At 42.9% G+C, this 20,447-nt stretch overlaps 1 protein-coding gene across 1 annotated transcript in view; it reads left to right on the top strand.

Moving 5' to 3' along the window:
* Window positions 1–20,447, top strand: part of ALG9 (ALG9 alpha-1,2-mannosyltransferase) — a 38,398-nt gene that overhangs the window by 4,039 nt on the left and 13,912 nt on the right. The window contains exons 5-13 of the mRNA XM_060787401.2: window positions 1,513–1,601; window positions 3,674–3,809; window positions 5,227–5,314; window positions 6,618–6,723; window positions 7,766–7,888; window positions 10,737–10,891; window positions 12,769–12,898; window positions 12,998–13,145; window positions 18,629–18,758. Coding sequence (XP_060643384.2) covers window positions 1,513–1,601; window positions 3,674–3,809; window positions 5,227–5,314; window positions 6,618–6,723; window positions 7,766–7,888; window positions 10,737–10,891; window positions 12,769–12,898; window positions 12,998–13,145; window positions 18,629–18,758 — 1,105 coding nt within the window. The remainder of the gene's footprint in view (window positions 1–1,512; window positions 1,602–3,673; window positions 3,810–5,226; window positions 5,315–6,617; window positions 6,724–7,765; window positions 7,889–10,736; window positions 10,892–12,768; window positions 12,899–12,997; window positions 13,146–18,628; window positions 18,759–20,447) is intronic.

Genomic DNA, 20,447 nt, shown 5'->3' with positions numbered 1-20,447 from the left:
TTGCTAAAAGGTCCACAAAGAGCTGGTGTTTTTATATAGTGAATAAGACAGAGTTAAATTAAAGAAATAAATTGTTGCGTGAGCCAGCTCCTATTCAGGTCTGATCTATTTTAGATAGCAAAAGATCCAGAAAAGGAAAGTATAAAGAAACAGGTGATACAAGCTTGGTGGGGAAGGTTCGAAGATTGATTAGGATCTAAAATACAATACATAGTAATCTCTTTGTTTTTTAAAAATATTGTGAGCTGCTTTGTGTCTCAATTAAGAGATAAATGCAGGAAATAATAATAATAACAACAACAACAACAACAACCCTAAACACTTGGGAAGTGTTCGACTTGCGATTTTGTGATACGAAATCCAGCATATATATCTCGTTCTCTGTCATACTGTGTGTATGTGACAGTAAAATAATAATAATAATGACAAACACAGATGTGCTAATAAGTAGAATCTTTGTGTTAAATTGACCAGAGAGCACTGTATTTCATTGCAAAATTGCTGCCACTGCATAATAGTCGCATCTCCATTTTTTGGGTGGCAAAATTGAGATTTTTGTGTTCCTTACCAAATAAGGAATGGACTATGGGTATGGCTTTTAACTCTATTTTATTGATGTTGTGAAATATGTTTTATTGGTCTTTTATTATGATTTGTTTTTACTATTGAATGTTTTATACTATTTATCTGTATTGTTTATTTTTTTTAGCATTCAATGTTTGCCTCCCTGAGTCCGCATGGGGAGATGGGGCAGGAGATAAATAAAATTTGATCGATCAATTGATTCCTCGCATAATAGTCGCAGAGGCCTTAAGGCAGTTTAAAAGCTTTGAAATGTAGGTCTCTGAAGCTCTGCCCTTCCCTCCTTTCTCGAAAGAGCTCCAGTTCAGATTTTGTCAACTGCTTTGCTTTTGGAGAAAGAAAGAACGAACAAACAATCAAACAAAAGAAATTAAGATATTTCCTCTTCCTTTGCAAGGCAGTTTTAAAAAATCCCAAACAGAAAATGATCTGTTTGTTTGAGGCTGGATCATCACTCCTCCAGTTAATTAACTGCTTTATCGGTTAAGGTAAGGCAGTTAATTTAAAGAAAACCCTCAGAAACCAGAGAATTAAGGGCAATTCTTTCAGCGCGTAATAGTCGCACCCCCCCATTTTGATTAAAAAACAGATGAAAAATGTGACTATTATGTGATGAAATATGGTATTTTTTATTTCTGTTGCTTGGAGGTGGCCTAAGATGCCTTCGTTGCAATGTTGTTAATGTACTTCATCCAGTATGGTCTGCAGTCCTCTAGAGAATTAGACCACATTTCCCAGCATTCCTCGCAGTTGGGTCTCCCGGTGGGAGCTGCAGTCCAACAACAGCACCAGGAGGGTTGCATGAGTCCTGCTCCCTTTGTGTCATTGAACCGTTGTCCCACCTGGACCACTGTGGCCTGCTAACATGATGAATGTTGTTGGTTCTTCTGTGAACTGAGTTGTTCTTGTTCTCCCTTTCTGTTTGCTCAGGGCAGTGTGCAAGAAGTTTGGGCTGCATGTGAGCCGCCTCATGTTGGCCTTCTTGGTGCTCAGCACTGGGATGTACTGCTCAGCGGCTGGTAAGTTGAGACAAAATTGGCCTCATAAACTGAGAATGTAATCTGGATGTCCATTACCATCTGCTTTGATTGAAAACTCTCTATGTCAAGGGTTTCCAAACATTTTTAGCCATGGAATCCTTCGGAGGACATGTATTTTCTGAGGAACCCTAAATCTATCCCTGGAATGTTTCTTCAATATATATATTCTGAATCATTCTATGCTCATTCAAATATGTTTCCCAACTTCCTGTATAAGTGTTTGTGTAATTTTTACTCTTGATATTCTATGAATCACCTTGAAACCCTGGTGGCGCAGTGGGTTAAACCCCTGTGCCGGCAGGACTGAAGACCGACAGGTTGCAGGTTCAAATCCGGGGAGAGGCGGATGAGCTCCCTCCATTAGCTCCAGCTCCTCGTGCGGGGACATGAGAGAAGCCTCCCACAAGGATGATAAAACATCGAAATCATCCGGGCGTCCCCTGGGCAACATCCTTGCAGACAGCCAATTCTCTCACAACAGGATGCTTCTGACACGACCAAAAAAAAAAACCCCCTTGAAATGTCCAGCCAGTAACTACATGCCTGAGAGTCATAGTTGCAGTGCAGAATAGCTATTCTGGAGACTATAAATCAAATAGTTGGTCTTGTGTTTTATTTTAACATCCATTTTAAAATTGATTTTGAAAGATTTTTGCACGGAACCCTGATTGTGCTTTTGTGGAACCTTAACAGCCCATGGAACCACTGTTCTAGATCAGAGCTTCAGAGACACGAGTAAGAAAGAGAGAGGATGACAGAAAGAAAGACATGCGAGAGAGGGAGAAAAAGAAGGAAACTAAGAGATATGTGTAAGAGAAGGGAATGCAGAGAGAGGAGAGAGAGAAAAGGGAAAACAGACATGTGTGCGAGAGAAAGAAACAATGGCAGAGGGATGTGCAAGAGAGAGAGAGAGAAAAAGAGGGGAATAGAAAGAGGCATGCATGTAAAAGAAGGGAGCAGAAAGAGAAGAACAAGCAAAGAAGAGAGGGAAAGAAGGAAAAGCAGGGAGATGTGTGCGAGAGAAAGGATGGTAGAGATGTGAGAGAGAGGGGAAAAGGAAGTAAACAAAGAGGTACATATGAGAAAAGGGAAAGCAGAGAGAGGAGAGAGAAAGTAAAACAGAGAGAGATGCGTGCGAGAGAAAGAAACAATGGCAGAGAGATGTGCGAGAGAGAGAAAGAGGGAAACATAAAGAGACATGCATGTGAAAGAAAAGAGCAGAGAGGGAAGGAGAAGCAGAGAAGAGGGAAAGAAGGGAATGCAGAAAGATGTGTGTGATAGAAAGAATGGCAGAGAGAGATATGCAAGAGAGAGAAAGAAAGGAACAGAAAGAGGTATGTGTGAGAGAGAAGGGAAAGCAGGGAGAGAAGAGAGAGAGAAAAGGAAAAGCAGAGAGAGACGTGTGCGAGAGAAAGAAACAATGGCAGAGAGATGTATGAGAGAGAGAGAAAGAAGGGAACAGAAAGAGGCATGCATGTGAAAGAAGAGAGCTGAGAGAGAGAAGGAAAAGCAGAGACACGTGCGAGAGAAAGGATGACAGAGAGAGAGAGAAACAGAAAAAAGTAAGTGAGAAAGAAGGGATAGCAGAGAGAGAGAAAAAGCAGAGAGGAGAGAAAGAAGGGAAAGCAGAGAGAGGAGGTGAAGCAGAAAGAGATGCATTCTGAAAAGAGAGAGGAAAAAACAGAGAGAGGAGAGAAAGAAGGGAAACTGGAGACACGTGTGCACACAGGACTTAAAGAAAAGCGACCCCAACATACGGTTATGGCAACTGGGTTGTTGTAGGTTTTTCAGGTTGTATGGCCATGTTCTAGAAGCATTCTCTCCTGATGTTTCACCTGCATCAGTGACAAGCATCCTCAGAGGTTGCTGTGGCAACCCTATTTGATGTCCCAACCCTTCATTTAAGAAGCTCTGCTCTAGACTATCTTCCAACCTCATCTTAAAAGGGGAGATGTCAGAAACTGAACCTGGGACTCTCTGCATACAAGTTGATGAGTTGTGGGGTTTTGAGCATCCATCCCTGACCCTTCTCTGCTGCTCTTGCTTTCCAGCCTTCCTCCCCAGCAGCTTCTGCATGTACAGCACCATTGTGGCCATGACCGGGTGGTACATGGACAAGGTCTCCCTGGCTGTCCTGGGAGTGGCAGCGGGCGCCATCGTGGGCTGGCCCTTCAGCGCCGCACTCGGGTAAGCGAAGCAGAAACCGGGACATTTTGTGCATTTTGCGTAGATTGACCATAGAGATGCTCAGGCTTCTCCCATTGGATTCATTCACCGTTGTGCTGAGATAGTAACTGTTTTGGACCCTGCTATTCCTGAATAAGCAGCTGCATGTTTGTTGTCCTATGAGGGAGAAAAGCAGGGTATAAAATATATTATTATTATTAATAATAATAATAATATTAATATCCTGGGAGTACTATTAATTTTATATTCAGGAGAATGTCATCTCCTCTGTGTTGCATGGAGCTTACTTAGACTTAGGTTTATAATAACAACAACAGCAACAACAACACTATGTAGCAAAATTTGAAAAAAAAATCTTGGTTTGAAAATGTTATTTCCTGTTTAATTGTGCGGTACTCCAGAAACTTCATTTTCGTGGCTGCCACAAACTATGTTGAAATGGTTAGGACTCTATGAGATATTCTTTGGAAAACTATAGCAAAATGTGTTTCAGGATGTCCCTCTCGCAAAGACAAAGTCTGTGCAATGTGTTGTCAAAGGCTTTCACGGCCAGAATCACTGGGTGGCTGTGAGTTTTCTGGGCTGTCTGGCCATGTTTCTCTCCTGACGTTTTGCCCACATCTATGGCAGACATCTTCAGAGGTTGTGAGGTCTGTTGGAAATTAGTCAAGTGAGGTTTATATATCTTTGGAATAATATCTAGGGTGGGAGAAAAAACTCTTGCCTGTTTGACGCAAGTGTGAATGTTGCAATTGGCCACCTTGATTAGCATTGATGGCCTTGCAGCTTCAAAGCCTGCTGCTTCCTACGTGGGAGAATCCTTTGTTGGAAGGTATTAGCTAGCTCTGATTGATTCCTGTCTGGAATTCCCCTGTTTTTTGAGTGTTGCTCTTTATTTACTGTCCTGATTTTAGAGTTTTTCATATGTCTGGCTACCCGAGATAAAAACAGGCTAGCAGTATTAAAAAACCCCCTCTAAAATCAGCATATAAATGTAATAAATAAATAATTAAAATAATATATCTCCATCCATATGTTCTTAGTTAATGGTTTTGTCCCGTACTTGGAAAGGCTTTTCTTGATGCAGTCAAAACGTTTCTGAAAACATCCCACTCTCTATTCCCTTCTCCACGTTCCAGCGGCACTTCTCTATTCCTATAACCTTTAATGCTCACTTCCTCTTCTCTCTCCTGTTGTAAAACAAAAAAATGAATTAATATCATAAGCATTGAATCATTTCGAAAATAGCTGAATTCAAAGCAGGGCTGGACATTAGCCTGTTATTTGGAGATACGATCGGAGTCTGTTTTTCAATAGCAATTAAACATCTAAGAAGAGTTTTAACTACTTGTTCTGCCAACGAAAAATGCCCCAAGTCTCTTCCCTTGACACTTGGCCTTTGTCTTCCTTTCGCTAGGCTTCCCATTGCCTTTGACTTCTTGATCCTGAAAAAGAGGTGGAAGAGCTTCCTAAGGTGGTCTCTTGTGTCACTGCTGGTGTTTCTGGTGAGTCTCCCTCCCAAGCTGGTTGTCTGTTTGAGATGGCAAGGAACCGCTAGGTGAACTTTAATCTGCATTTTGCCTACGGAGATACATTTTATGTATTTATTTATTTATTTACCACATTTATATACCACCCAGAGGTGACTTGGAGCTGTTCACAATTGGCAACAATTTGATGCCTCAACAGTTATAACCAATCCTAAAATACTGTTAAAAACAGTAGCATACAATATAAGAATATTAAAAAAAACGTACAAAAGCCTTAAAAACATTATCGTGAGCGTCTCCATGTCAAGTGGTTGCATGCGTTGTTGTAGTTTTTTCCGGGTTATATGGCCATGTTCTAGAGGCATTTTCTCCTGACGTTTTGCCTGCATCTATGGCAAGCACCCTCAGAGGTAGTGAGGTCTGCATGATTTCGTATAACTATGCCGTATTTGGGAAGGCCTGCTCAAAAAGCCACGTTTTCACCTTTCTTCGAAAAGTCAGGAGGGAGGGGGTGAACTTATATCCCTGGGGAGGGCGTTCCACAGTCGAGGGGCCACCACTGAGAAGGCCCTGACTCTCGTCCCCACCAAATGCATCTGTGAGGAAGGTGGTCTGAGTCCCTCTATGGAGGTAGAGAAGATCGGGATATAAAAGTTTAAATAAATAATAAATAAATAAATTTAAATAAAAATGGGACCGAGAGCAGGGTCTCCCCAGAAGATCATAGTGTCCTAGATGGTTCATAAGGGGAGATACGTTCGGATAGGTAATATATATTTCGATAGTCTTTTGTTTGATCTCATTGGTTGAACCATGTTGTGCCTTGCCACGAGCTGCAAGGAGAGGTGGGTAATACCTAAATAATAATAATAATAATAATAATAATAATAATAATTGTTACTACTACTACTACTACAAGTGCCCCCTGTTGGCCTAGCAAGTTAAATCACTGAGCTGTTGAACTGACCAAATGATTGGCGGTTCGAATCCAGGGAGGAGGGTGAGCTCCCATTGTGAGGCCCAGCTTCTACTAACCTAGCAGTTTGACAACGTTCAAATGTGAGTAGATCAATAGGTAACGCTTCTGTGGGAAGGGAATAATAATAATAATAATAATAATAATAATAATAATAATAATAATAATCTTTATTTATACCCCGCCACCATCTCCCCAAAGGGGACTTGGGGCGGCTAACATGAGGCCAAGCCCAAAGATACCATACAGCCAGTCCCTTGTTTGGTTAAATGTGCGGGGTCCAAATGCTAAACTTTGACTAACTTATAATAAGTGGCTGTGTGCTTTGTCTTCCTCCTCAAGGTTCCTCTGGTGGCCATTGACAGTTATCACTATGGGAAACTTGTGGTGACCCCTCTCAACATTGTCTTGTATAATGTCTTCACGCCACATGGACCGGATCTTTATGGTGAGTTCATATTCATTTATTTACGATATTTATAGCTTACCTTTCTCAGCCATACGGCGACTCAAAGCGGGTTACATATTGGCACAATTCAATGTCAGGCATTCATTAAACTGCCATTAAAAACAATCAACATTAAATATAAAACATATATAAAAACCGTTAAAGCACATAATTATTGGTGTCATCTTGTTAAAAACGTTATCCAGTAACATCATCTGGCCATTCCATGCTCATCGGTCATAGTTCCGTGTTATCTATTCTGCTGCATTCTCAAAAGCTTGCTCAAAGAGCAAGGTCTTTACTTTTTTCGGAAAGTCAGGAGGGAGCTGATCAAATATCCCTGTGGAGGGAGTTCCATAGCCGGGGGGGGGGGGGCACCACTGAGAAGGCCCCGTCCTTCGTCTCTGCCAATCGCACTTGCGAGGCAGGTGGGATCAAGAGCAGGGCCTCCCCAGACAATCTTAAGCTCCTAGATCAGTGGCTCTCAATTTGGGGTCTTTAGATGTTTTTGGCCTACAACTCCCAGAAATCCCAGCCAGTTTACTAGTTGTTAGGATTTCTGGGAGTTGAAGGCCAAAAACATCTGGGGACCCCAGGTTGAGAACCACTGTCCTAGATAGTCCATAGGAGGAGATACATTCGGACAGGTAAACAGGGCCAGAATCATTTAGGGCTTTATATCTGATTTTTGGAATCACTTCCTTCCTCTGTAATAACACTGCAATTCTAAGTCAGTTGCTTTGCAATGATCATCTTAAATTCCAACCTGTAATAATCCCAGGATGGAATTTGAGATGATCACTGCAAACTGACTGCCCTAAGAGTCGTAGAATCCTATAGTTGGAAGGGACCCCCAAGGGCCATCCTGTCCAACCCCCTTTGGCCAGGCAGCACAATCCAAGCCCTCCTGACAGATGGCCATACGTTCCTGACACAAGAGTATGATTGGGCATCTCCTAAAAAAAGGATATGGGATGGTTTTTCAATCTTAAAAGCTTCCATTCTCCCAGAAATGGTTTTTTTCCCTGCTTTCCTCCTGCAGGTACCGAGCCCTGGTCCTTCTACTTTGTCAATGGCTTCCTGAACTTCAACGTGGCTTTCGTTTTGGCGCTTCTGGCCTTGCCTTTAACGTCTCTCATGGAAAGTTTGCTACAGAAGTTTCAAGGTGAGCCAATTCCTCATCATTTGACTAGACGAGAGCTGATGGGAGTTGTGGTACTTCACTTTCACTTCACTTAGGCGATCCCTCATTGTCTGAGTAGGATAGTCTTCCAAGATCAGTGTCCTGGGGGTGGGTCCGTAGGTGACTGTGGAGCCCTATTCTTGATCTGCATCTTCTACCACAGTGAGGGCATTGCTTTCCAGGTGGAAGGCGGTCCAGGGTGGGGTTGGCTTGGCGCACCTTCCTCTTGGCATGTTTCTCTCTTTTGCCCTCCATTCGTGCCTCTTCAAATTCTACAGCACTGCTGGTCACAGCTGACCTCCAGCTGGAGCGCTCAAGGGCCAGGGACAGGGACAGTCACATCTGAAAGGCTGTCATTGCATTTCCTCATCATGGTAGGGCCTGAATTTAGATACAAGGCTTGTGGGTGTGGGTACTGACTTTAAAATGCCCTTTCCTTAACCAGTTGTACTTTCCCTGCATGGAAAAAGGGGGTTGGACTAGATGGCCTTTGGGGTCCCGTCAATCGCTTTCTAAACCTCATGACAGTCAGGAAATCATTTAGGAGGGCTGTAAAACCCTGATTTAGAGTTTCCATAAGTCAGGAATGACTTGAAGGCACCCAATAACAACAACAAGATTTTTTTTTACCTTTATGCACACCTTTAAAATATGCTTAGTTGTGCTTCCAAGGCTGGACACAAAGGGGCGCCAGTGGCTTGTTTTGTGCAGAGGCAGTCTGATAAACATATATGGAGCTGCCTCCATAATTCTGGCAAATTGGAGTAATTGCTGTTATTCCCCTCCCCTCTTCCCAAAGAAATGACTTCTTGCTTCATTGAAAGGAATGTGAAGGATGGTTTAGAGCACGACTTCTCAGTCGTAAGGCGTTGGGATTAAATAGGCAAAACCTTTTGGAGCTCGAGATTTCCAAGTAAAAATATCATTGAGGATGAATTGGAATTGTTATTGTTGGCTGCGTTGTCTCTGCAAGCCACACCAATTCCTCTGCAGATTTAGAGACAGGAAGGAAAAGAGAAAAACAAAGAGAGTTTATTTATTTATTTTATTTTATTTACAACACTTACATGCCACCCTTCTCACTCCGAAGGGGACTCAGAGCAGCTTACAATATATACACATGTTGTTGTTGTTGTTCATTCGTTCAGTCGTTTCCGACTCTTCGTGACCTCATGGACCAGCCCATGCCAAAGCTCCCTGTTGGCTGTCACCACCCCCAGCTCCTTTGAGATCAATCCAGTCACATACAATATATTATATAATTAGCATAGTACAATATCAGTATTATATATTACTATATTGTACTATACCATTATATTGTAATATTATTAGTAATATTACATGTAATATAAAATATATAATTATGATATCATATTATTATTATTATTATTATTATTAGTATTTTATTATATTACATTATAATATTATAAATATTATATCTATATACAGTATATTATATTAGATATTATCAGCATAGTACAATATCAGTATTATATATTACTATATTGTACTATATCATTATATTGTAATATTATTAGTAGTATTACATGTAATATAAAATATATAATTATAATATAATATTATTACTACTATTGTCATTAGTAGTATTGTATTGTATTACATTATAATATTATAAATATACCTATATACAGTATATTATATTATATTATTAGCATAGTACAATATCAGTATTATATATTACTATATTGTACTATACCATTATATTGTAATATTATTAGTAATATTACATGTAATATAAAATATATAATTATAATATCATATTATTATTAGTAGTAATATTGTGTTACATTATAATATTATAAATATTATATGTATATGATATGATATTATATTATTAGCATAGCACAGGAGGGACCGCTTCACCCCCTACCAACCCCAGAGATCCCTTCGTTCCGAGGACCAAGATTTATTGGAGGTTCCCAGTTTTAAGACCTTGCGTCTGACAGCAACCAGATGCAGAGCCTTCACAGCAGTGGCACCATTACTCTGGAACATTCTGCCACCTGAAGTCCGTGCCTTGCAGGACTTATCAGCGTTCTGCAGGGCATGTAAGGCATATCTGTTTTGACAGGCTTTTGATCTTTGATATTGCTGGTTTTTAAATTGTTTTAGATTTTAGTCTGTTCTTGTAAGTCACTCCGAGCCCTAGGGGAGTGGCGGCATATAAGTTTTAATAATAAATAAATAAATAAATAAATAAGGTGGAACTGTCTTCTGGCCCCCTCTTTCTTCACTCTGGCCTAGAGCTGCAGTTAGCACTGGGAGGAGGGGTCCCTAGCTGATGACATATGCAGGAGACAAGATGGAACTGTACTTGTCTCTGTAACGAAGTTATGGAGATCATGCTGAAGCAGGCTGGAACTTGGGCATCCTGCACAAGTTTATAGTCGTCATCAAGGAAATAGATTGGTAGCTGGCAGAGAAAGTCCTTCCCCTTTGCCCTCTTTGCCTGCCTCTATCTCTAGCCTCTCTGCCTATCTCCTGTTTGTTAGACTGATACTTCTTATTATTCAAATCGTATGAGCACGCAGCAATTCTTCAAAGTCCTCCATTTTCTTCAACTTCTGTGAGCATGGAGAGAGAGAGACAAGATGTCACCAGAGGGCTAGATAGTTAAGTAGCTAGGCCCTCACATCTGAACTCTTGGCCTCGGAGTCTGGTGGAAGCTCCTCCCTTGGAACCTTTGAAACAGGCTGGATGGCCATCTGTCGGGAGGGCTTTGATGGTGCTTTTCCTGCATGGACTTGACTGTGGTCTCTTCCAACTCCTACTATTCCATGATTGATGAATCTCCTTTTGTTTGTTCCAGTTCAGAACCTGGGCCGTCCTTATTGGCTGACGCTTTCCCCGATGTACCTCTGGATGCTGATTTTCTTCAGCCAGCCCCACAAGGAGGAGCGGTTCCTGTATCCCGTCTACCCCCTGATTTGTCTCTGTGGAGCCGTGGGACTCTCCGCCCTTCAGGTGTGCTTTGGGGGCAGATATACCTATGGGATTTCAGCATTGGGGTGGGCACATTTTCTCTTGAAAGCATAATAATAACAACACTATGTAACAATGCTCCATGCAGTCATGCCGGCCACATGACCTTGGAGGTGTCTATGGACAACGCCAGCTCTTCGCCTTAGAAATGGAGATGAGCACCAACCCCCAGAGTCAGACATGACTGGACTTAATGTCAGGGGACAGTCTTTACCTTTTACCTATGTAACAACATTTGAAAAATGTTCTGTTCCTGGTTTGGAAGTGTTATTTCCTGTTTAATTGTGCAGTCCTGACTTTGAAAGTAGTTGTTATCCTCCAGAAACTTCGTTTTTGTGGCTGCCACAAACTAAGTTGAATTGTGTTGTTGAAGGCTTTCATGGCCGGAATCACTGGGTTTCTGTGATTTTTCCGGCCATGTTCCAGAAGCATTCTGTCCTGACATTTTGCCCACATCTACGGCAGGCATCCTTAGAGGTTGTGAGGTCTGTTGGAAACTAAGCAAGTGGGGTTTATATATCTGTGGAATGATGTCAAGGGTGGGAGAAAGAACTCATGTCTGTTTGAGGCAAGTGTGAATGTTGCAATTGACCCAGTTTGATTAGCGTTGAATAGCCTTGCAGCTTCTTGCCTGGCTGCTTCCTGCCTGGGGGAAATCTTTTGTTGGGAGGTGTTAGCTGGCCCAGATTGTTTCCTAACTGGAATTCACCTGTTTTCTGAGTGTTGTTCTTTATTTATTTATTATCGTGATTTTAGAGGTTTTTAAAAATATTGGTCACCAGATTTTCTTCATTTTCATGGTTTCTCCCTTCTCTGTTGAAGTTGTCCACATGCTTGTGGATTTCAATGGCTTCTCTGTGTAGTCTGAATGGTAGTTGTGAGAGTAGTCCAGCATTTCTGGACTACTCTCACAACCACCATATCAGGTTACTGGACTACTGTAATGCACTCTCATGGGGCTGCCCTTGAAAGCGGCCCGGAAATTTCAGTTGGTTCAACGGGTGGCGGCCAGGTTGTTAACTGGTGCTCCTTATAGGGAGAGGTCAACCCTCCTGTTTAAGGAGCTCCATTGGTTGCCGTTCATTTTCCAGCCCAATTTAAGGTTCAGGCGCTTACCTACAAAGCCCTAAACTGTTTTGCATCTACCTGCGTGACCGCATTTCCGTATACGAACCCACACGATCTCTTCGTTCATCTGGAGAGGCCCTGCTCACGATCCCACCTGCATCGCAAGCACGATTGGTGGGAACGAGGGACAGGGCCTTCTCGGTGGTGGCCCCTCGACTCTGGAACTCCCTCCCCAAGTACATCAGGCATGCCCCAATGCTGGCAGTCTTTAGAAGGAGCTTGAAAACGTGGATGTTCCAGTGTACCTTCCCAGAATAAGGAATCCCAAGCAATATGTCCCAAATGCACTTTACGAGAGATTTAGGATTGTCTGCACGCCCACCTATCCCTAAAATATCCATCCTATTTCACTTTGACATGCCCAGCATTTTTAACATTTTAATCATTACATTTGGCCCTGCCACAGGTTTTTAAATGCGTAGTGATATTATTGTTATTGTTTTGCTTTGTTGTATGAGTGATTTACTGTTGTATTGTTGTCGTTGTGTCTTATTGTTGCTGTATTTGGGCTCGGCCTCTTGTAAGCCGCACCAAGTCCTGCAGGAGATGGTGGCGGGGTATAAATAAAGGTTTATTATTATTATTATTATTATTATTATTATTAAAGAATTGTGGGAGTTGAAGTCCAAAATACCTGGAGGGCCGAAGTGTGCCCATACCTGCCCTGGAGAGAGGTGTCTTGTCCGAAGGAGTCTCAAGTCCTGATATTTTGCTTCTCCCTCCCCTTTCAGAAATGCTACCACTTCGTATTCCAGCGCTACCGCTTGGAGCACTACACCGTCTCTTCCAACTGGCTGGCTCTGGGGACAGTCTTCGCCTTCGGGCTGCTCTCCGTGTCGCGCTCCGTGGCCTTATTCCGAGGTCGGTTTAGGGTCCTTCGGGTCGCCATTCCCTTCTTCTCCCTCCAGCATACCAAAACCGAACAGCAACCAAGGCCCTGCTCTTGTTTCTTCCTCACAGGCTACCATGGGCCCCTGGACCTGTACCCAGCATTCCACAGAATCGCCACGGATCCCACGGTCCACACGGTGCCAGAAGGGAGACCGGTCCATGTCTGTGTCGGGAAGGAGTGGTATCGCTTTCCCAGCAGCTTCCTTTTGCCCCATAAGTAAGTTTCCTTTTCCTGATCAAGTGTTGTCGGGTATAACGAATCAACAGCCGAGTGTAGTATTAGTAAGATTTTTTAATTGATTTATCAGACGGGGAAATTTAGAAAAATAATCCCAACGGTGCTCAACCAAATTATAATGAATCACACTGCTGTACCACCAAATTATAAAGATCACACTGCTGCTCCTTCAAATTATAATGATCTGTATAGTAGCCTACCAAATTATAACAATGACACCACTACAGAGTAGCTCACCAAAGTATAGAGGGTGTAATGGTTGTTGAATCCAACTGTTTATTTACAAGCAAGGAACTGGGAACCACTGGAATTGTGAGACTTAAAAGAATTCTTTAAAAGGTTTCCGCTGCCACCATATTACTAAAGAACAGGCTGAGGTACTATTGAGAGGTTGTTCAGTAACACACTCTATGTTACTCTAGTTTTCTTAGAGGTTGGTAAAAAGCTGAACTGAATAACACTTTTACCACAAAAGTATTCACACTGAGGCTGGTATAAGTTGGTAAAAATAACAAGAACTTTTACTGAACAGATTTGGATATTTCAGGTACAAATGCTTGATGATTTCAGTAAAAATCTGGCATACAAAAGCTTGTGGTTACATTTGAGAAGAGATCTTAAAAACTTCTGGGTTACAAGTCTTAAAGTTTCCACACAGAAAATTACTTCAGGAAATGAATCTCTGAAAGTAACTCCCACAAAAATCCCCCTTAGGAATTTAGCCAAAACCTGAACTAGCCTTCCTTAAGGAAAAGAACAGACTACTGACGGGGTGCTGCTCCCCACAGTATTCTAGCTATATTTCTCTATAGCTATCCTGAATACTAAACAAAAGACTGATCCAAAGTCCTTCTTCAAACTGCTCTCACTAACACCCTTTCCAAGCTCCAACTCTCAACTGGCAAACTGGGAAACTCAAGCCTCAGTTTAAAAGTCACCTTTTTCCTTCAGATCACTTAGGCCCTGCCCCCATCATTCCTAACCAGTCACAGCCTTCTAACTTTCCCCCCAAGACTAGAACGCGCCCCCTTAAGGTAAACCTAACCTAAGATGGCGTCTCCCTTCTCCAAAATGGATGCCGTGGCTTCACCAGGCCCACTCTCTTAGGCCTAAGCAAGCTTGCCAAGGTAAGGAATTCATTACATCGGGTTATTCCAAAAAGGAAAAAAAAGCATTTTAGAAATGTACATCTGCAGCAACAGCAGCAGTTTAGCAGATCAGAAGCTTCTTGTGCCAGCAGTAGAGCCAACGAGCTTCAGCAATTCAAGAGCAGAGTTACACGTTAAAAGCACTATATTTAAAGAACTACATTTTCTAGAATAGGGAAGTAAAGGGCCCAATGTTGAGGCTTGGTGCCCCAAAACTCCTATTCCAATCAGACACTAGAGACGAGGAGATGAAATCAATCTATTTACTATGTAGCACAAGGCTGCATACTAAAGGTGCCACACAGCTGAGCTGAGTAGTTTGGTTTTATAGTCAGAACTATTTGAGCATGCGCAGAGTTCAGTCCTTTGTTCTCTCTTATCAGCAGCTTGTGCCTGCTTACATTCCCCCTCTCTCTTTTCCCCCTTCCTGCTGAGCTCTTGGCTTTCTGTTCGAGGCTCTATCTTTCTCTCGTCACATCATAAAGTGAACCTTTTGCCTGCTTTCATCTCCCTCAGTGGCCTATCTATGGCTCCTGTTGTGCTTTGTTTTGGCCAGCAAAGAGTTTCACCTTTCTTTTTCAAGTCATCCAATCCTTCCTCCCTTCTGTCTCAATCTTTCCTTTTTAATGACTCCTCGAAGGCTTTCATGGCCGGAATCACTGGGTTGCTGTGAATTTTCTGGGCTGTCTGCCCATGTTTCAGAAGCATTCTCTCCTGACGTTTCACCCACATCAATGACAGGCACCCTCAAGGTTGAGAGGTCTGTTGGAAACTAGGCAGGTGGGGTTGATATATCTGTGGAGAATTTTTTTTTAAAAAAGCAGGGCAATTCCAGACAAGAATCAGTTAGGACCAGCGAATGTTTCCAAACAAAGGATTCTCCCAGGCAGCAACCAGCCAGTTTTTGAAGCTGCAAGGCCATTAAATGCTAATCAAGGTGGCCAATTGCAACATTCACACTTGCCTCAAACAGACAAGAGCTCTTTCTCCCACCCTGGACATAATTCCACAGGTATATAAAGCCTAGTTGCCTCGTTTCGAATATAGACCTCATAACCTCTGAGGATGCCTGCCATACATGTGGGCAAAATGTCAAGACATGGCCAGACAGCCCAGAAGACACACCGCAACCTACTTTCGTTTTTAACTTTCTCAAAGCTTCGTTATTATAAAAGTTCACACATAAAATCCCATTCTCTTCACTAAATACCTAGCTTTGGAGACATCTTGTTTCTGTTAAACAAGACTTCAATGGCTTCAGAGAAATCCACAAACATGTGGACAATTTCAACAGAAAGGAGGAAACCATGAAAATGAACAAAATCTGGCTACCAGTATTAAAAACCTCTAAAATTACAACAGCAAAACAACAGAGAGGAAACAATCTGGGACATCTAATCACCTCTCAACCAAAGATTGCCCCAGGCACTGCCAGGCCATCAAATGTTAATCAAGGTGGTCAGTTGAAACATTCACACCCAGCTCCAGCAGACAAGAGTCCTTTGTCCCATCCTGGTCATTCCACAGATATATAAACCCTTTTTCCTAGTTCCAACAGACCTCATTACCTCTGAGGACGCTTGCCATAGATGCAGGCGAAACGTCACGAGAGAATGCCTCTAGATCATGGCCAAAAAGCCCGAAAAAACCTACAACAACCCATTTTGTTTCTCTCCATGTTCATCAGAGAAGGACAACATGGAAGGTTGAGGGGCTTGCCATGTCCTCAGATACTTTCTATAGAAAGAGGGGTGTGTCGATGAAGTATCACTCTAACAAGCAAGGGATCGGAGGAGGGAAGAGAGAGACGGGCAGACAAAGAGGGCAACGATGGAAGTGGTTCCCCTGCCTCTCTAGTTCCTTGATGAGGATGTGTATAGCTAATACTCCAGAGGACAGGAGCAGGATTCAAAATGATCTTGACAGATTAGAGAGATGGGCCAAAACTAACAAAATGAAGTTCAACAGTGACAAATGCAAGATACTCCACTTTGGCAGAAAAAAACGAAATGCAAAGATACAGAATGGGGGACGATGATGCCTGGCTCGAGAGCAGTACGTGTGAAAAAGTTCTTGGAGTCCTCGTGGACAATAAGTTAAACATGAGCCAACAATGTGATGTGGCAGCAAAAAAAGCCAATGGGATTTTGGCCTGCATCAATAGGAGCATAGTGTCTAGATCCAGGTAAGTCATGCTCCCCATGCTCTATTCCACTTTGGTTAGAGCACACCTGGAATATTGTGTCCAATTCTGGGCACCACAATTCAAGAGAGATATTGACAAGCTGGAATGTGTCCAGAGGAGGGCGACTAAAATGATCAAGAGTCTGGAGAACAAGCCCTACGAGGAGCGGCTTAGGGAACTGGGCATGTTTAGCCTGAAGAAGAGAAAGGCTTTGAGGAGATAGGATAGCCATGTATAAATATGTGAGAGGAAGCCACAGAGAGGAGGGAGCAAGCTTATTTTCTGCTTCCTTGGAGACTAGGATGCGGAACAATGGCTTCAAACTACAAGAGAGGAGATTCCATCTGAACATGAGGAAGAACTTCCTGACTGTGAGAGCCATTCAGCAGTGGAACTCTCTGCCTGGAATGTGATGGAGGCTCCTTCTTTGGAAGCTTTTAAACAGAGGCTGGATGGCCATCTTCAGGGGTGATTTGAATGCAATATTCCTGCTTCTTGGCAGAATGGGGTTGGACTGGATGGCCCAGGAGGTCTCTTCCAACTCTTGGATTCTATGATTCTGTGATGACTGTAAACTTATGTAGGATGGGGTTGAGTTCCAACATCAAGAGGCTGGCAGGCTTTCTCCTGTGAGGTTCTGGGAGGATGTGAATCCGTTAATTCCAGTTCCCCACATCCGACTTCTCTGGGTTGTAAAGATTTGTGGTGGGGCCTTTTAGTGCCTAAGATGTGTCTGCTCTGGCTCTAAAGTCCCAAAGGCAGCAGGGCGCTCCTGTCACCTTGCTCTCTTCAGCACCTTCTTTGCAGCTTCTCACGGTTCTCTCTGCAGAGACGTTGCTGTAAATTCGCAGCTTTAATAACCTCAGGGCTCTTAAGATCGCAAAGCACCAGACAGAGCGTCTTGAAAAGAGAGAGGGGGAGCAAGGCGCTGAATCCCAGCTCTGTCTGTTGCAAGGGAGCAGATATTTAGAAGTCGAATTCTAGCTCAGCGCCTGCATTCCTGGAGTCGCCGAAGGGAGCAAAGTGAGTGCCCGTTGAAGGAACAGCACTTGACCTGCAAACTCTCCGGGGTTTACGGGGAAAGATGATTTTTCCCAGGGCCAGCCATGCTCAGTTCGTTTCCAAACAAAGGGCTTTTCTTCTCCAGGAATGCTGCCCTCTTTCTCCCTCCTTGACCTCTCATGGCAACGGCATTCCTCTTCTCTTGTGTTATACTATCCTCTAAGGCAGGGCTTCTTTTCCACTCGGGACTCCTTTTGGCCTCAGGAATTGTTACGTGACCCCAGGTATATGAAATAGGTATACATCTCAAGCATTTGCAAGGCTTTACCTTTTTTACAAGGTATATATATATATATATATATATATATATATATATATATATACACACACACACACACACACACGCACACACACACTAGCCGTCCCCTGCCACGTGTTGCTGTGGCCCACATAGGGTTCTGTGTGGGAGGTTTGGCCCAATTCTATCGTTGGTGCAGTTCAGAATGCTCTGTGATTGTAGTTGAACTATAAATCCCAGCAACTACAACTCCCAAATTTCAAGATTCTATTTCCCCCAAACTCCACCAGTGTTCACATTTGGGCATATTGAGTATTCGTGTAGAGTTTGGTCCAGATCCATCATTGTTTGAGTCCACAGTGATATCTGAATGTAGGTGAACTACAACTCCAAAACCAAAGGACACTGCCCACCAAACCCTTCCAGTATATTTCTGATGGTCTTAGGAACCCCTTTGGCAGAGAAGGCTGAAGATCTCTCCACCTGTCCTTCTCTTCCTTTTGGGAAACAGATGCCTCCCACCAAAAGTCCTCCTCCTGCTCTCTGGATGTAGGTGAACTACAATAGTCCACCTACAATCAAAGAGCATTCTGAACGCCACCAAGGATGGAATTGAACCAAACTTGGCCACACAGAACTCCCACACTGCACTACAGATTTGTGTAAGTGTCTAAAACAGTCATTAGGTGGCAATAGAAAACCTCTGACTGTTGCCAAATGTGTTGGGGCCCCAACGTTGAGTGAAGGGGACCTCATTTGGGGGGCTGACAGTTTAAGAAGCCGTGGGAGAAGGCTGAGCTTTCACTATCGTTTCCTTTTCCTCCTCCAGTTGGCAGCTTCAGTTCATTCCATCAGAATTCAGGGGCCAGTTGCCCAAACCATTTGCCAAGGGACCCATGGCCACACGCATCATTCCGACAGAGATGAATGACCAAAACCAGGAGGAACCTTCCAGATACGTAAGTGGCGCTGCCCTTTTTGGAATGCACGTTGCCCCTTGCACCTCCTCATGCCGTCTATGGTCATTTCGTCTTTCATGAACGGCGATTGTCTTTAGAGAAGAGAGATGTCCAACCCTTGGGAGTGTGGCTTCCAGATCCTCCCAGACTTGTAAACACCTGGCTTGGGAGGGATTTAACCCAACATAGTCGCCACCCCCTTCTTCCCAAAAGGCTGAAAATTGGCCCAAAAATGGTAGGCAGATATCATAATACATTACTTCCACCTCTGAGAATCTGGGAGGAAATGGCTCACATCCCTCTGCATTGCTTACCCGGATTTTGAGCCATATCTAGGGGGGAATACAGACTTTTTTGGCTAATATAAAGTTCTTCCTGCTCTAAAAACTAGATGCATTGGCTCTTAATGTTTCTAGAAAATGTTATTTCAGCCACCAAGTTATGGGATGTGTGACGATGTGTAATTTTGTTCCTATAGTTATGTGTTGTTTAAACAGTAGTTAATAAATGGTAAGTATGTAGGATGATATTTTGTTAGAGATGGTGGCTGAGCTGAGTTGCCATAGCAAGCCAACTGTCACCTAACTGCACATCTGTTTGAAATAGAGAGTCTGTGACCGTTAGAGTTACAGAAATGACTGATTTCTCTAGTGGGAGAAACAGGGAAGGGTCTGTGACCATTAGAGTTACAGAGAAGACTGAAATCTCTGGTGAGAGATTCAGGGAACTAGTCTGTGACCAAAGAGTTACAGGAGAGGTAGTTGATCCTGTGGTGGGTGGGAAACCAGCAGGAATCCTATAGTTAGAAAACTATAGGGAAGACTGGTTCTTTAATATTAAGAATCAGGGTTTGGCTGTGAGCCAATATAGTTAGATAAGTCAGGTGGCTTATTTGTAGTAAAAGAACGCTTGTTGAAGAAGATATATCTACTCAAAGAAACCTTTTGAAGTCTGTTGAGTACCCAAATTTATTCAGGAAACCTTATCAATGTAACTAAGTTTGTGCCTCTAGAGAAGTAACAATTGAATCTGATATACTCCTGTTAAATAAATTTGTTACTGTTTTCCTCAAGCCTTGCCTGATACAGTTTCTCCTAAGTCAAACAGCCCTGCATAAGAAGTAAAACCAAACAAGGGACATTAAACGCTACGCTATCAAATAAATAAATATTTCTGTTAATAATAGTCCCTTTGTAAACCAGCTCCTAAGCTGATATTGATCATTGCACGGCTTTCCTCACAAATTGGTGGCAGTAATTTTACGCTCCTTTACAGGATGTAAAAGAGGAAGAACAGAGAAACATTTAGTAATAAGGGTTGCTGTGAGTTTTCTGGGCTGCCTGGCCATGTTTCAGAAGCATTCTCTCCTGATGTTTCACCCACATCTATGGCATAATAAATAATAATAAGACTCTGGCACAAGCCAGGCAAGGTTGTCCCAGTAGTGATTGGCACACTGGGTGCAGTGCAGACCTTGGCCTGCACTTAAACACAATCGGCGCTGACAAGATTACCAGCTGCAAAAGGCCACTTTACTGGGATTTGCACGCATTATTCGCCAATACATCACGCAGTCCTAGACACTTGGGAAGTGTCCGAAGTGTGATCCAATACAACACCCAGCAGAGTGATCTTGTCTGCTGTGGACTCATCTTGTTGTGTTTTAACAAAGGGGCCAGGAAGGCAGTT

Source organism: Anolis sagrei, chromosome 7, assembly GCF_037176765.1.
Source record: "Anolis sagrei isolate rAnoSag1 chromosome 7, rAnoSag1.mat, whole genome shotgun sequence".
In the NCBI taxonomy this organism is placed as follows: domain Eukaryota; kingdom Metazoa; phylum Chordata; class Lepidosauria; order Squamata; family Dactyloidae; genus Anolis; species Anolis sagrei.
This window is presented reverse-complemented; position numbering and strand designations above follow the sequence as displayed.